The sequence below is a fragment of the Nyctereutes procyonoides genome, unplaced genomic scaffold (assembly GCF_905146905.1).
Source record: "Nyctereutes procyonoides isolate TBG_1078 unplaced genomic scaffold, NYPRO_anot_genome, whole genome shotgun sequence".
In the NCBI taxonomy this organism is placed as follows: Eukaryota; Metazoa; Chordata; class Mammalia; order Carnivora; family Canidae; genus Nyctereutes; species Nyctereutes procyonoides.
Genome location: NW_026575120.1, coordinates 9,589,038 through 9,603,603, shown reverse-complemented (window position 1 = coordinate 9,603,603; position 14,566 = coordinate 9,589,038). Strand labels below are relative to the sequence as shown.

Here is a 14,566-nt window from a genome sequence, read left to right as displayed (position 1 = left end):
GCATCTCTCAACCACAGGAGGAACGCGCAGTCACTAAAGCCAGGCCAATGTCCAGGTAGGTGTCCCAGAAACACCCTCTGCTTGCTGCTGCTCACAGTGAAATCTTCATGCTGCTATGTTCTGAACAACACTATATTCGAATATAGGAATTCTCATTTGGTCTGCTAGTCAGGAAACGACAGAGCCAATTTTTCTTTTTAGTGGCCACACTCACAAAACAGATTCTTATTGTTGAGGTGAGTGGCCGGATAATTTTGGGAGCATGCAAAATGCTGCTCAGTTCTAGAGTTCTGCCCAAAGTCAGGATATTGTCTGGCTTCGGGAAGGCTGGATTCAAAGGCGCAGGGGTGGGGCGACTCCCACAAAGGCTTGGGCCCGGACTCATCCTTTTTAGCAGGATTTTGTTTCATCCCATTCCATGTGGAATACACAGGTGCATATTTAAAATGCCATCCCTGCTCTGTATGCCCTTCACTCCAGTGGGTTTGGAAAGAAGATTCCAGAATCTTCAAAATGATGACTTACAATGTTCACTTGGGTTTCACTTAAGTGATGGCTCCGTAGATAACATGTTTTAGGCTCAGCTCAACCCTCAGCTCAACCCTGTCTTGTTGGTTAACAAAAACAACCTTTTCCATCTACTAAACCATGTTAAACATAATACAAATATTCACAGTGTAGGCACAAAACCATAGCGTGCTGTGTCCAAAATGACTCTCCCGCATCCTGGAGCCTACCTTACATCAACTAATACTCGATCCAGTTACCAATCCTCTCTTGCTCTGCTAATTTTCCTCCAACAGGGCAAAGTGTAAGGGGAATAAGATGCAAAAGAGGGAGAAGAGATAAGTTCAAGGACAACCAGAAACCCTCCTAAGTCCTGAGAAACTTAACAGAAAAAACATTCGATTCACAATACACGTATTTCTAAACATTAAGTAGCCACACGTACATTTATCTCCATAGAAGAAAGCTCTATTCTCTTAAACATTTGTTTTCCTTTAAATATTTGCTGACTGTCTCCCTCCTTTTTTCTTCTTTGATTTTTGGAGGCAGCTCACATAGAAGTGTGATTTCCTATTATATAGGAATGAAAATTCCTAAGTAAATGACATACTACGCAGCTAAAAAATACACTTTATGTTATAAAAATCGGGGGCATTAATAGAGAAATGTTTCTATGTATAATTAATATTCCACCTCTTTTATGTGAGGTTGAATTATATTTTTTGGAAAAAAAAATCACAAAATATGTAGGAATTTCAAGTTTCAATTCTGGAGTCCTTAAATAAAAGACATTCGGTATGCAAAACATTTCACTATATTTGTAAGATTTATGTGTTCTGGAAAAAAGAGTCGTTCCAAATTGGAATTTAGACATTTCCTTTTAAAGACTGATTTTAGATTCACTACGGAATAGCTAAATAGCTGCCATAACCTTTAAAATTGCAATTTGTCTCTACAACTACAAGGTTATATATAACAAACAGATGACATACAGTCACAAACACAAATACACACACTTTTCAAAAACTGGCTTTATCTAAATTTAACCTCACTTAAAAAGCAATATAGGCCATTCATAATGGCATGCATTTTCACTTGACAATAGAATTCAGTTATTAAAATACTAGAAAATTTGTGTTGCTCTAAAAACATGAAATTGAGCAAAGATTTTGTTTCTATATTATCTCATAAAATAAGGCCAGAATTATGCACCACTCACTATTATTTCCCTCTCACATCTCTGTAATCTCTGTGGAAATACGATGAGTAAGAGAAAGCAAGGTAACAGTTTTCTAATAGGTCAAATAGAAATAAAAATTCTATGTCACGGTAAAAATGTGCCACTTTTCTCTCCAAGGGGAAATGCTAGTTGACACTCTGACTTCATGCTGAATTTGTTTTATATGGATATCATATGATCTGATCTGTTTATTGGAGAAAAATGCCACTGGTTCAATGATTTCCTAGCCCGGGATCCTTTATATATTACTTTTAACCTCTTTTAATTACCAAAGCTTGTAAGAATTTTCAAAGTTGTCACTACTATATTATTTAAAATAACACACAAAGCATAAAGCCAAACTACTAAAGAAAATCCGAATATTAAACCATATGACATTGGCAGTAGTCAGTCACGTATGACCTACAAAATCGACAATGTCACAGGGTTTGACCTAATGAAACATTCCCTGACTCTCACATCATTGAAACTAAAACTCAGCAGCTGCCCAAGGAGCCAGCTGCCTGCCTGCTGAAGCTGTGAAATAAAAGGGTTGATGCAGTGTGGCAGAGCTACTGTCCCATCAGTAATACCTTTACTTTTTTTTTTTTTTTTTTTTTTTTTTTTTTAAGAGAACAAGAGCATGCACCTGTGGGAAGGGGAGAGAGAATCTTAAGCAGGCTCCACGCCCAGCACAGGGCCTTCGGGACGGCTCAAGCTCACAATCCTGAGATCACGACCAAAGCTGAAATCAAGAGTTGGCCACTTGGCTACCTGACTAAGCCACCCAGGCACCACAATAATACATTTCCTGTCTAAGAAACAAGATGAACGATACTACACTTCAAAAGGGCAGGGGAGTACTATAATAGGAGCAACTTGCGTTGAAGATGACAAGGGCTCAGTGGAATAAATCATGAGCGCAATATTACAATATTAGCCTACGATCCAACAGACTTGATTTTTCATACCTATCTTCAAAAATGTGTAGCTCAATCGAAGTCGGGTTCTTAACCAATTTTAGCTGGGAGTTGAGGGAACAGTGTGAAGAAATGAAAGCAAACGTGTTAGTAAAAATCCTTTGTTCAATTTTGGTGACTTCACCTTATCATTTTTTCCAATGCCCCAGGGAAACTTTGAAACATGAGGTCTCTGAACTTATTCAGAAGGAACTGCTGTAAAGGGCAACTGAAAGGTGCCTGTGAGATGCTAGGCTTTTCCGAGGAAAAAGTGCTGGTGAAAATTAATTTCACAGACATCCCTTTGCAAGTGACAACTGCACTGCCATCCTCAGAATGAGGTATCAGAATGTTCCTTTTCAGGGCTCTTAGTGAATTCAGGCTACTTGGTCTCGCTGAAAAACAAACTCCAGTTGAGGGAGCTAACAATGAAATCAGGGCCCTCCTCTTCCCCACAGATTGTTCAGAATATCAAAGCAACTTAAGAAAAGAAAAAAGGAGTCATTCTTTGGGGAATAGCAGTGTGATGCTCTTGGAGCACCCTCTGGAGGCCACAGAACAGTGTACTCATAAAAGAAGAAAAGAAAATTCTGGTCTTCTCTGGCCAAAGTCCATAGATTTCACCTGAGTTGGACTCAAAAATGTACTTGCTCAATCTTAGTCAAGGTGATACAAGACACATGCATAATTAATTTCTAGTTTGAAAATGCAAGACATACAAGACGTAACCACATTCTCAAACAATTGCGTCTTCATTTTTAAAAAGGAAAAAATGTGCTGATGAGTGTATTTTCAGCCTACATTCTGAATTCTTTCAGGAATTTATTGCAGAGGCATCTCTTAATATTTAGAAGAGCGGAATGTGAAAATGACATTTTCTTTAACAGAGTCTAAGTACGCAAGCTTATACAGGGTCCTAATACTTATCAAACTTCTCAGAGTAGCCAGCTTTAGCTTATTAAAACTAAGAACAAATTAAACTGTCTCTTTTTTTCTTCTAACACCTTACTTTTTCTAAAGCAACAAACACTGACATCTATTGGCATTTTGGTAGCTCGCTTTTTAAAAAATCTATTAAAACTCATACAAGGACACAGACACAGGATTAGGATTAGGATGTGTAGGATTATGATGGATCCAAACAACCCTTGTGCCTCTGGGGAAATTTCATTTTTATGTACTTTATAGCATATTCAATGGATACTATTTCCCTCTGGTTAAAATAAATCAGTGTGTAAGCCAACACTATCTGATTTAATGTTTCATATTTTCTGTTTATGAAGAGGAAAGCCCTAGGGTTAACTAAAATATGAGAAGTTCATTTATTTGTCTCTTGGAGCAAATAAAATCACTCACCCCAAATACTGACATTCAGTTTGTTTTCTTCTGTCCTAATAGAACATGATAAACTATCAGGACTTTGTTAATGCCAAGTGTAACTTGTTACTTTGAGAAAGTTAATGAGATACTGACTTGGTAAGAGGCACACTGCTGAAACTTTAAACACTACATACAACCATTCTAGGGAGAAGGGGAGAAAATAAGTAGTGAGAAGTATGGATTTCCTATATTCATTATTTATTTCTATTTAGAAACACCTGCACTCAATTCTGGGATCCTTGCAGGCAATATATCCTTGCCGGTAATATACTGTTACATTTGATAAAAAGATAACAAAGAAAATGTTCATATACACTTTCCTTTTCAATTGCTGCAGTTTATACTAGACCCCAAAGAGAAGATTATGCATTCCATATAATAAAGTGAGGCTTGAGCGTCAACTCTTATGTGTTGCCAGAAAAGGGGTCATGTTTCAAAATCTTCTCATAGCTTGAAACCTCAACATTTTTCTGCCAGAGATAAAAATTATGCTGCACCTCACTCTACTTTCAATATTTAGACTGAATTCAGGACCGCTTTCATAATACATACATGCAGTTATCGTGTTTGACATATTTATTCCCTTTGCTCTATATTTACAGGTAGAAGATATTAATATTTATACTCACTCTAACTACAGCCGGTTTGGAATTATTTTTTTACCATAAAAGGTGAATTTTGAAAATGATGTCAAATACCTTTGCAAAGACACAGACAATTTGCTTCTTAAGTGATTCTATAAACAGAGCTAACATTTATTGGGCACTTACTACACGTCGGGCAACGTTCACAATGCTCCATGGATCATCTCATTTAAGCTTCATAATAACTTCATGATGAGAATAATATTATTATATAATTTTTACAAATAAGGAAATTTAGGCATAGAGGGATTAAGTTATTTTCTCATAAAACCATTAAGGAACAGTAGCACTAGGATTTAAGCCCAGGCTACCTAGCTCTGGAGCTAAGAACTAGGTATCCTGCTTCTCGCTGTCCGACCATGAGGCATTTTTGCACTTCCTAAAGGACAAGCGACAAAAATACACAAAGTATATCACACTCCTTGGAACAATGAATATTAGCTCCCTTATTAATAAACATAAAAGCATCTAGTATAGGGCTTGGCATGTAGTAAGGTATTCCCTATCCTCGTATTAGTTCAATACTTTCTGATTATTTATTTATTTTTTTCTTCATTCTTCCATCAGTATTACTTTATCATTCTACAGATATGCAAATGGGATTCCCCAAGCTTCTCCCACCTTACTGCTTAAAATAATTCTTCAAAAGAAACCCTATTTCATTCTATAAATAATGTTTAATGTTTTGAATAATTACAGCAGCTACGTGGCCAGAAGTAATCAGGTTGAAAAAGACCACTGGACATTCCTCCTGTTTCATAAACACACGCTGCCCTGTTAGTGACAGCACACTTTACCTCCAAGAATGTTTACAAGCACTTCAGTCTGGGGAGCCACTTAAAGAAGCAGGTGGGTGATGTCATCCAGGGAGCGCATGGACCACTTCTACCCATTTGGCAGACGAAGTTTCACGTGTAGTCACAGATGCCCCTTCTACCAAGATTGAAGGGAGACCCTATAGTTCTAGAACTCGGCTTAGCTTGATAATGAATTTGTTCCAGGTCATTTTAAAAAGAGAGAGAAAGTTGGGAGAGAGGAAGAAAAAAAAGTCCTGGGACCCCTGGGTGGCTCAGCGGTTGAGTGTCTGCCTTCAGCTCAGGGCGTGATCCTGGAGTCTTGGGATCGAGTCCTGCATCGGGCTCCCTGCAGGGAGCCTGCTTCTCCCTCTGTTTTCTGCCTCTCTCTCTCTCTCTCTCTCTGTCTCTCATGAATAAATAAATACAATCTTTAAAAAAAAATCCTTTGTGGTGTTTTATGGAAGAGAAACATATCAGCAAATGGAAATTCATAAAAGAAGTTGCTATGACCAAATAGCAAGCGAAACCAAACAGAAACTCTGGTTTTGTAATTGAGGCTTTGATAGGAAGTTTGTTGAGCTAAATCAATAAGAAGAGAGTGGATATGGGAGGTCTAGAGTCTAGGAGGCCCAGGATATTACAGGGCCCCTGGTACTACATGGATCCGTGTTACATAGCCCAGGATTTGCTGAGTTTGCTTATTTTGAGCAAAGAAGAGAAACCAATGACCCCAGGGGCTTGGGACCTATTAGAGCCATTATTATGGAATAGATAATTCTGTTGAACATCTGCAGCCCCAATAGTGTGCAATTCAATATTCAATTAATTGTATAAAAATGTGGATACTGTGAAACATAGCCTTGTATGTATCACATATCAGTTGCACATGTCATATGAAAGTTAAAGAAGCCTTTTTCCCCTGAAAATTTCCCTCCAACAGATGTGTTTATGCCTCTGCATATAATACAGCCCACAGCAGGGCTGAGAGGCTGTTATCTCAGCGTTATATCTCCCCCGACTGTCGTGAAGTCATGTTATGACATCCAAAGAGAAGCTGGGCGGTTGCATGTGCATCGTCCAGCACACGCAGTTTCAGTGGCCGCTTTCAGCAAGAGATGAAATGTGGGTCTGCACGATCCTAACACAGGAGCTCTCTAACAGATGGGTGTGCTCCTAGGTCCTCATCGGGGCTGGCAGGGTAAGTGGCAACACCACAGTCATGGCACCAGAAGTTGTTTCTTTTGAGGACACCTGAGAACTTGAGTGCAAAGAAAGCCGAAAAAGAGATGTGAGTTTCTCCCACAAGCCATTATGACTATCAGTTACTGACACCCCTAAGATAAGGGACAGTCCGCTGGCACTCGTCATCATAAGGAAAATGACAATGATTTCAAAGCAATACTATTCATGCCATGGGATTTTATACAGAGCTGGTTTCGGGTTGACCATTCTTTTCAAATCAAAACGAAGAATCAACATTCTTAAGTGGTTTATATGATTTATACAACTTTTTACCTCCTCCAAGATGCCCTGGAGAAAGTTAAAAGTTTCCTCCCCAAAGATGAGGACTCCCTGTTGTAAAACGGGGACAAATATTTTGAAAACTAGGGGCGCCTGAGTGGGTCAGTGGTTGAGCGTCTGCCTTTGGTTCAGGGCGTGATTCTGGGGTCCTGGGATTAGAGTCTCGCATCAGGCTCCCCACAAGGAGCCTGCTTCTCCTTCTATGTCCCTGCCTCTCTCTGTGTCTCTTGTGAATAAATAAAATCATATACATATATAAGAATATTTACATATATATAAAGGGTGTGTGTTTATGTGTGTGTGTGTGTGTGTGTGTATATATATATATATATATATACTGAAAACTAACCTAGAGCCAAATTCATCTCAATTTTCCAGGAAGATAGTAAAGAGAATGCCACTTAAACATGCCAATCTACCTGGTTTATAGGGAACCGCTACTGTGACTAGAACGCAGAATGAGAGCCACCAAGGGAGCTCTCGAAGTCGGTGTCAAGGGAGAACATTAGGTAGTCCCAACACAGCTGCCTACCTCACAGATAAGAACTTGGAGGACAGAGAAATGCTGGCTTGCTCTTAAATCTACCTGCTTATCTAAAATGTCTATGCTAAGGCACTGCTGCTATAAACCTTTGACAAAATGCAAACCTGTAACCTAAAAAGGATGCCCCTTCAAGCCAATGCCCCTCCTTCATTCAGCAGACCACCTACAGGGGACCACAGAAACTTCTGAAGGCAGAGTTCATGGGCAGGACAGGAGAACATCTAACGGCCTCCGCAAATAACTCTGCAACTTTACAGTTTTGATTCCGTCTAAAGTCTAGTTTACCATGACGACTTTTGAAAGGACAGTAGAGAAAGTCACCGGCAGAGGTTGCTAATTCAGCTCCCCATTTCATACCTTGTCCCCAAAACACAGGGCGAAAGCAAAGAAGGTCTCTATATACCCTCATGAAGTAAATAAGGTGAATCTGATCAGCAGTATCTTATTATACAAGCACGCACAGGAATGGTCTGCGGCCAAACAATTACTCTTTGTTCAATTTTTGTTTTGCTCAAAACCTGCTGAAGGTCCCTGCCAGTAAGTCAGGTTCTGAAATGCTATCAGTGATGCCAGTAAGAGGACTAGGTAAATCTTGTTTTCTTCTTACAAGGAACAGACAAATATTTCTGCTTATCTTCTCAGCCACAGTGTTACCAAGCGCTAGTGAATCAAGTTTTCAGAAGTGCGTTATGAAATGTGTTGGGGAGATGCTTTAAGTGACTTAAGGGCTCTGGATCAATTAACAGTTGGGAATTGCAGAGACAAAAACAACAACAACAACAACAACAACCAACCCTTATACTCCTTCTCTCCTTTTTAAAGCATCTTCTTCACTCAATCACTCATATTCAAGCATTTAATCGGGCTGCTCTATTCAAGGCAGTATCTAGAGGATCAGCTCTTCCTAGAGAAACCTAAGGTGAAACCGTCCGTCACAGCCGTGTTCTGAGTATCAAACACAAGATTTGTCTCCAGAAAGCCGCAACTTCCGTTTCATTCTGTTATATAACCGGTAACCGACTGGGTTCAAAAACTTAAACTCTGCTTTTCGGAACCTCTTGGGAACATAAACTAACCATATTCATCAAGGAGGTCCTGAAAGCCAGAACTGCTAAATTTAAAGTTTGAGGACTTCTTTAGAGCAGACCTGGCTCCTGGCACTGGGCTAGACTTCATCTGCTTCGCTGACCTCTCGGGATCCCTCTCCACTGACCCAAGGTCCAGTATCTCGGCTGCATCCGGGCGAAGGCACGCACACCCCGCGCGACCCTGCGCACCCCGGCGCCCCGCGCTCCGGGGCCTGGCGACCCCCGGCTCTCCCAGGGCAGGCTCGCCCCGCCGAGACCGGTTCCCGCTTTGCTCGCTAGAGGGCAGACGGGGCCCGTGCAAAGCCCTCCCGGCGCCGCAGGAGCGCGCACCCAAGCCTCGGCTCCCGCACTCGGGTCCCGCGCCCGCCGGGGCTCCGCCGCGGGGCGCTGGGGGGAGGCCGCGGCACGGAGCGCTGCGCCGCCCGGGCCCCCGGAGGGCGCAGGGGGTCTGCGGCCCCGCCCCTACGCGCGGGGTGCGGGCGCCCGGGTGCGGCTCGGCGCCCAGGTGAGGGGCGGCCCCACCGAGGGCGAGAACCTCCCGGCTCCGCGGGCGCCCGGAGCGCAGGGCGCGGGCGGGGAGAGGCGACGGCAGCGGCGCGGGCAGAAGAGGATCGCGGAGCCGGGGCGCGCCGCGCACTCACCTGGGCTCTGGCCGCCCTCCGGGGGCGCGGGCTTCTTGCCGGAGCCGCGCTCCCTCTTGCCCTTCCCCTTGCCTCTGCCTTCTCTGCGCTCGGACATCTCGCCGCAGAAATGCACGCGCTTCGCGGCCGGCTCCCTCCCGGCGCGGGCGGCGCGCCCCAAGTTTGGTCCGAGGGCTCGGCTCGGGCTCGGGCAAAGTTGGTGCCTCGAGCGCGGAGGGCGCGCGGCGCGGGGGCGGCTCCGGTCGCCCGCGGGGAGCGGCGCGGACGCGGCGTGCGCTCGGGGCCACCTGGCGCCGGCGGTCGCCCAGGGAAGTGCTCGGGGCCCGCCGCGCCGGGGCCCGCCGCTGTCGGCTCGGCTGGTGGCGTCGGTCCGGCGCGCTCGCAGCCCGAGGAGGGAGAGGCGTTCACCGTCCGGCCCGCGCTCCCATCGCCCGGCCGCCGCCGCCGCCGCCGCCGCCGCCGCTCCGCTCCTGCCCTCCGCGCGAGCCCGGAGTTCCGACAAGTTTTGGGGAACTCCTCGCCGGCTCTTTTTCAATTGCCCCACAGCCACCCACCTCCCGCCCGCAGGTTGGAGGCTGGCGCCTCCTTCTCCCCCTCCCCTGGCCTCGCCCCCTCCCTCTGCCCCACCACACCCCCACCCCGAGGCGCGGACACGCCACCGGGAGGAGCCTGGGCCCGGCGCTGCCGGGCGCAGCCCCTTTCCCTCCCCGAGCCTGGCCGGGCGGGGGGCGGCGGCGGCGGCGGCGGCGGCGCGCGGAGCGGCTGCCGGGAACCCCCGACAGGGGTCGCTGGAAGCTGCGCGGACACGCGGCCGCCGCCGCCGCCGCCGCCGCCGCCGCCACCGCGCCGCGGGAACCGAACCGAGCGGCCCCGGGAGGTTAGAGACCGAGGAAGGGACCCCGCGGCCCCGCGGCCCCGCGCGGGCTGGACGATTCCCACGGATGCGGAGAAACGTTGGAGAAAAAAGTTTGGGACCGTGACACCTGCGCCCCCAAATTAAGGCTCTGGAACCCTCGGGAGGGAGAGGAGCGCCTGCTGTTTCTCCGGGAGACTTCGGGGTTCATTCCTTCCTTGTTTCAGTGAAAGTCCCCCACGCGGCGCGTGCGGCAGAGACGGTGTGCAGGGGATCCGCGCGTGGGCTGCGCCGGTCCGGGGAGGGGTCGGCGCCCGGGGGGGGGGGTCCCCTGCCTTCCCGCGTCTAGCGACGTGCCTGTCGCCATTCTCATCTTTAGCTTTACGAGAAATAATAATAACAAATAGTAATAAGCTAGCCTCTCCAGAGAGGGGGTCCTAAGCTGCGTCTCTCACGACAGCCTGATTTTCCCAGGAACTGCTAAAAAACCCCGGGTTAAAAGGCGATCGACAATAAAATGAGTGCACCAGCGCGGAGCGGGAAGTCGCTCGGTTGTGCCCAGCGAGAAGGCAGGAGGAGCCGGAGAGTTGGGAAGGCAGGGCTAGCGCTCTTGCATTCGCTCGCGCTGGCTTCGTGGGATTCGAACTTTCCTCCGGGGTGCGGGTGAAACCTACGTGTCCTTCCCTTGTCCTCCCTCTGGTGGAGAATTCTGAAGAGCAGTGAAATCAAGAGAAGGTTGGCACCCTGCTGAGAAGGACAAGAGTTGGAGGCCAGAGTAACCCACACCACAGGATGATCCAGAACCCTATAAAAGAACAGAGCCTGGAAGTTAGATCACAGCTGTGGCTAACTTAGAATGTTCATTTGCAGTCATAGGTTCCCGTTGCGGTCAGGAGGCGCTGGGTATGGACAACCGTGTGTGAAATGTACTTACTCCTCTTCTACAAGAGATTTGCTCCTGATGACCCATCCTCTGGGGCCCATGCTAGCTGAAGCGTTAGTGCATACAGGCATCTCGGTGTATATTGTAATTGGCACCATTTAAATGAGGGCGAAATCTGGGGTGCCTCCTTGCTATAAGTGGGAAGGTAGGGAGCAAAAACACTTGTTTTAAAACAGTCCTAAAATAAGAATAGTTTTATTCTCACTGAATGTGCTGCGTACTAAGAACTGCTAAGAGCTGTCTTAGCAATATTGCTATCATTATTTGGAAAAAGTTTGATGTCCAAGTATCTTCTGATGACCCTCCAACAAACACCAAACATAAATTTTGCGAGTCCATAAAAACAGCAAAATCAGGGGAAAGATTACGAATAAACCTGAATAGCACTGTAATATTCCACAGAGTCTTACATAAAATGAAATCTGAATGTTGGCTGAAATAGCTCTGTTTTCCCAGGAGGGGCCACTGCTCAACAAAGCAGGAAACAGCAAAATTCAGAAGAGGGGAGCCCTTTCAAAAAAATGCATTCTTCCTCCCGGATATGAGACCCTTTACAGGCTTGGTATACAATAGGTAAGGGTTATCAAATATATCCTTATTTTAGAACTGAAGAATATAAAGCAAGCACAAATGTATTTTGGAATAAAAAGCGTCAAGTCTTTCGAAATAAAATAGGAAGGCAGTAGTAAAAACCCATACCTATGGAAATACTATCAGTCAGTTTTGTTTTGGATCTAAAGGTCTTACTTTTCAAGACAGCTTATTAATTCTTTATTACAGTAATTTTTCGGTGAGGCTACGGAAGAGCCTGCAATTTTGTGATAATTTTCCATTTGAAGGAAACTCTAGTACTAGTGGACAGTTTTCCCAAAGTATGAATGAAGGACCACAGAAAAGATTGTTAATATGGCAGTACTTTGACAATAAAACATGGTGGCCACTAAGTAGCAGCAGGATTCCTATGGAAATATGCCTGTGGAATGAGGGAATTTGATGGGAGGAGGCTGGGTATACATGAGCATGCAATAATTGTTCTTTTTTGGTTCGATGTGCTAGAGACAGAGGAAAAAAAGAGGGGACAAAAACTGCCTTGATAAATGGGGAAAGAACATTTAAGAAAGATGGTGAAGGGGCAATTGGCTGATAGGGCTTCCTGGGACTATGTTTGTATTCTGGAGTCATATTTTAACTGTCAATTGCAGCTGAATTGTCAAAAAATTCATAACAAAGTCCAAATTTTTTTTTTCTCCTGATACATTGTTTAAATATGTCTTTGCCCTTTAAGTTTTAGTGTTGATTTTCTGAGGGTTATTTTATTCCATTATTTATGGTTAGGTAAAAAGATCAACCAAATAAAAGTCCATTTCTTTGATAATTAAAATATTTATGAGATTTTTCAAGAGCTTGAGATTGTCCTAAATTATTCATCTCTATGGTCAGGAAGTAGCAAATGATTTTGTAGGGCTGTTTTTGTGTTGTTGTTTTGTTTTGTTTTCCTTTTTTAAAAACCTTGGAAATGATCAGAAAAAGGGATGGAAAAAGAAAGAAGAATAATTTAGCTTCCTTGAAGACCAAAATATGAACCTGAATTGTATAATTTAGAAATGATGACATACCTTCATGGTATAATTTTCCTAATTTGTTATGTGCTGTTTGGCTCCTAGAATATGTATCATAGAGGGTTTTATCAGCTCTCAAGTAACATATGTCAATCTGTCAACATTTGTCAACTCCTGAAAAATAGACTGGAGATTTATAAATAAGCAACTTGAGAAATAAAGATAAAATGGAGATCTTATATTAAATGACAGCTTAAAATGAATGCAATCCTGTGCCATAACATTTTTCTTTGGCAAGGCTTACCTTTTAGAAGTACTCTTAAAATCTACAAAGCTGACCAAATATGTCCTCTATCTCTGTAATTCCCGTTTGGAAAATACCCCAAGAGAAATTTTAAAAGACAAAAATAAATAAAATGAAAGAACATTAACATGTGAAGATCGATTACATTTTTTGTAAAATATTGTGCATACTGACAGTAATGGGAATTTAATTTAGAATTAAAATAGGTACTTTTAACTTTTTAAAAAATAACTTAAGATCACTACTTTTTTGAAATTGCATTAATGAAGATGCATGAATGCAAAAGAAAATCTCTCTCATCAGAGTCAACCCCAAAACAAACAACCACAAAATATGCATGACCTATTCATTCATCAAGCACTTACTGAACCAAATGCTAGACTGCAGGGAAATAGAAAAAAAAAAAAATGCCCCTCTTGTCATGAAGTTCAGATACTGTGAGAAAGGCATAAAAACCAATTAATCATTATAATACAAATGAAAAGCAGGGCCAGATAAGTTTTCTAGGGCCTACAGCTCAAAATTTGTGGGCTATAGTTAAAAGAAAAAAAACCCCACAAAATTAAAAATACAGATTTAAGTCCAAGAACATTAAAGGACCGTTGGATGTGAGAGATCTTGAAAAGTCAGTTTCATTAGCTTCATGGTAGCTTCACCTCTAGTGATTACAAACATAGTCCACCCTCTGCACCATTATAGTAATGGTAAACAACATTTGCATATTATCTTAGAGATTAGATAATACTCTCCCTATAAACAGGAGACATTAACAAGCAATCAAAAGACATATACACAAAACTGAAACAGGCAAAGATGATCCTGAGAGGAAAATTCGACGAAGGAGCCTTAGGAATTCATAGATGAGCAATTGTCCCTTATGCTTGGTTAGAGCATTAGAATCAGTATGCAAATTGTTAAAGAGCTTCTGACCCACAAGCTGCCCTGGCAAGACTGGAAAAGTGTTCTCCCTTACATTTGGTAAATATTTGACAGAATTACTAAGGAATCATATTCTGTCTCCTGTGAAGCTTGATAATAAAATTATGAGGTTAGAATCCCCTCCTTCCAAAAAAAAAAACCGAAAAGCATAAAAACATAAGATTCAAACAACACTAAATAGAAATCTACACTTATGTTGTTTGCTTACTACGTGATTATTTTTTTAAATTGCTATCCACGGATGATTACTGTTGTGATTAGTATTATTTATCATTATTATTAACGATAAGATTATTCTCGTGATTGCAGGGATACATCATATATTAAAAATGGATTATAGGGACCCCTGGGTGGCTCAGAGGTTTGGCGCCTGCCTTCGGCTCGGGGCGTGATCCTGGAGACCCAGGATCGAGTCCCACATCAGGCTCCCTGCATGGAGCCTGCTTCTCCCTCTGCCTGTGTTTCTGCCTCTCTCTCTTTCTGGGTCTCTCATGAATAAATAAATAAAATCTATAAATAAATAAATAAATAAATAAATAAATAAATAAATAAATATTATATAGTTGAATACTAGTCTAATTTCTTTTTATGGACTCTATTTGATAAACAGGGCCAGTGTCACTAATCTCTTCTGTAATAAGTATATTAATAAGAGGATAGTTTTTGAA

At 43.3% G+C, this 14,566-nt stretch overlaps 1 protein-coding gene across 3 annotated transcripts in view; it reads right to left on the bottom strand.

The window, feature by feature from the left end:
- NRG1 (neuregulin 1) overlaps positions 1-14,566 on the bottom strand; it is a 1,074,849-nt gene that overhangs the window by 210,100 nt on the left and 850,183 nt on the right. The window contains exon 1 of one of the 3 annotated variants that reach the window (XM_055334837.1): positions 9,301-9,843. The exons of the other annotated variants lie outside the window; for them this stretch is intronic. Within the exon in view, the coding sequence (XP_055190812.1) occupies positions 9,301-9,397 (97 nt within the window). The 5' untranslated portion in view covers positions 9,398-9,843. Of the gene's footprint in view, positions 1-9,300; positions 9,844-14,566 lie in introns of those variants that run through there. 3 annotated transcript variants of the gene reach the window in all.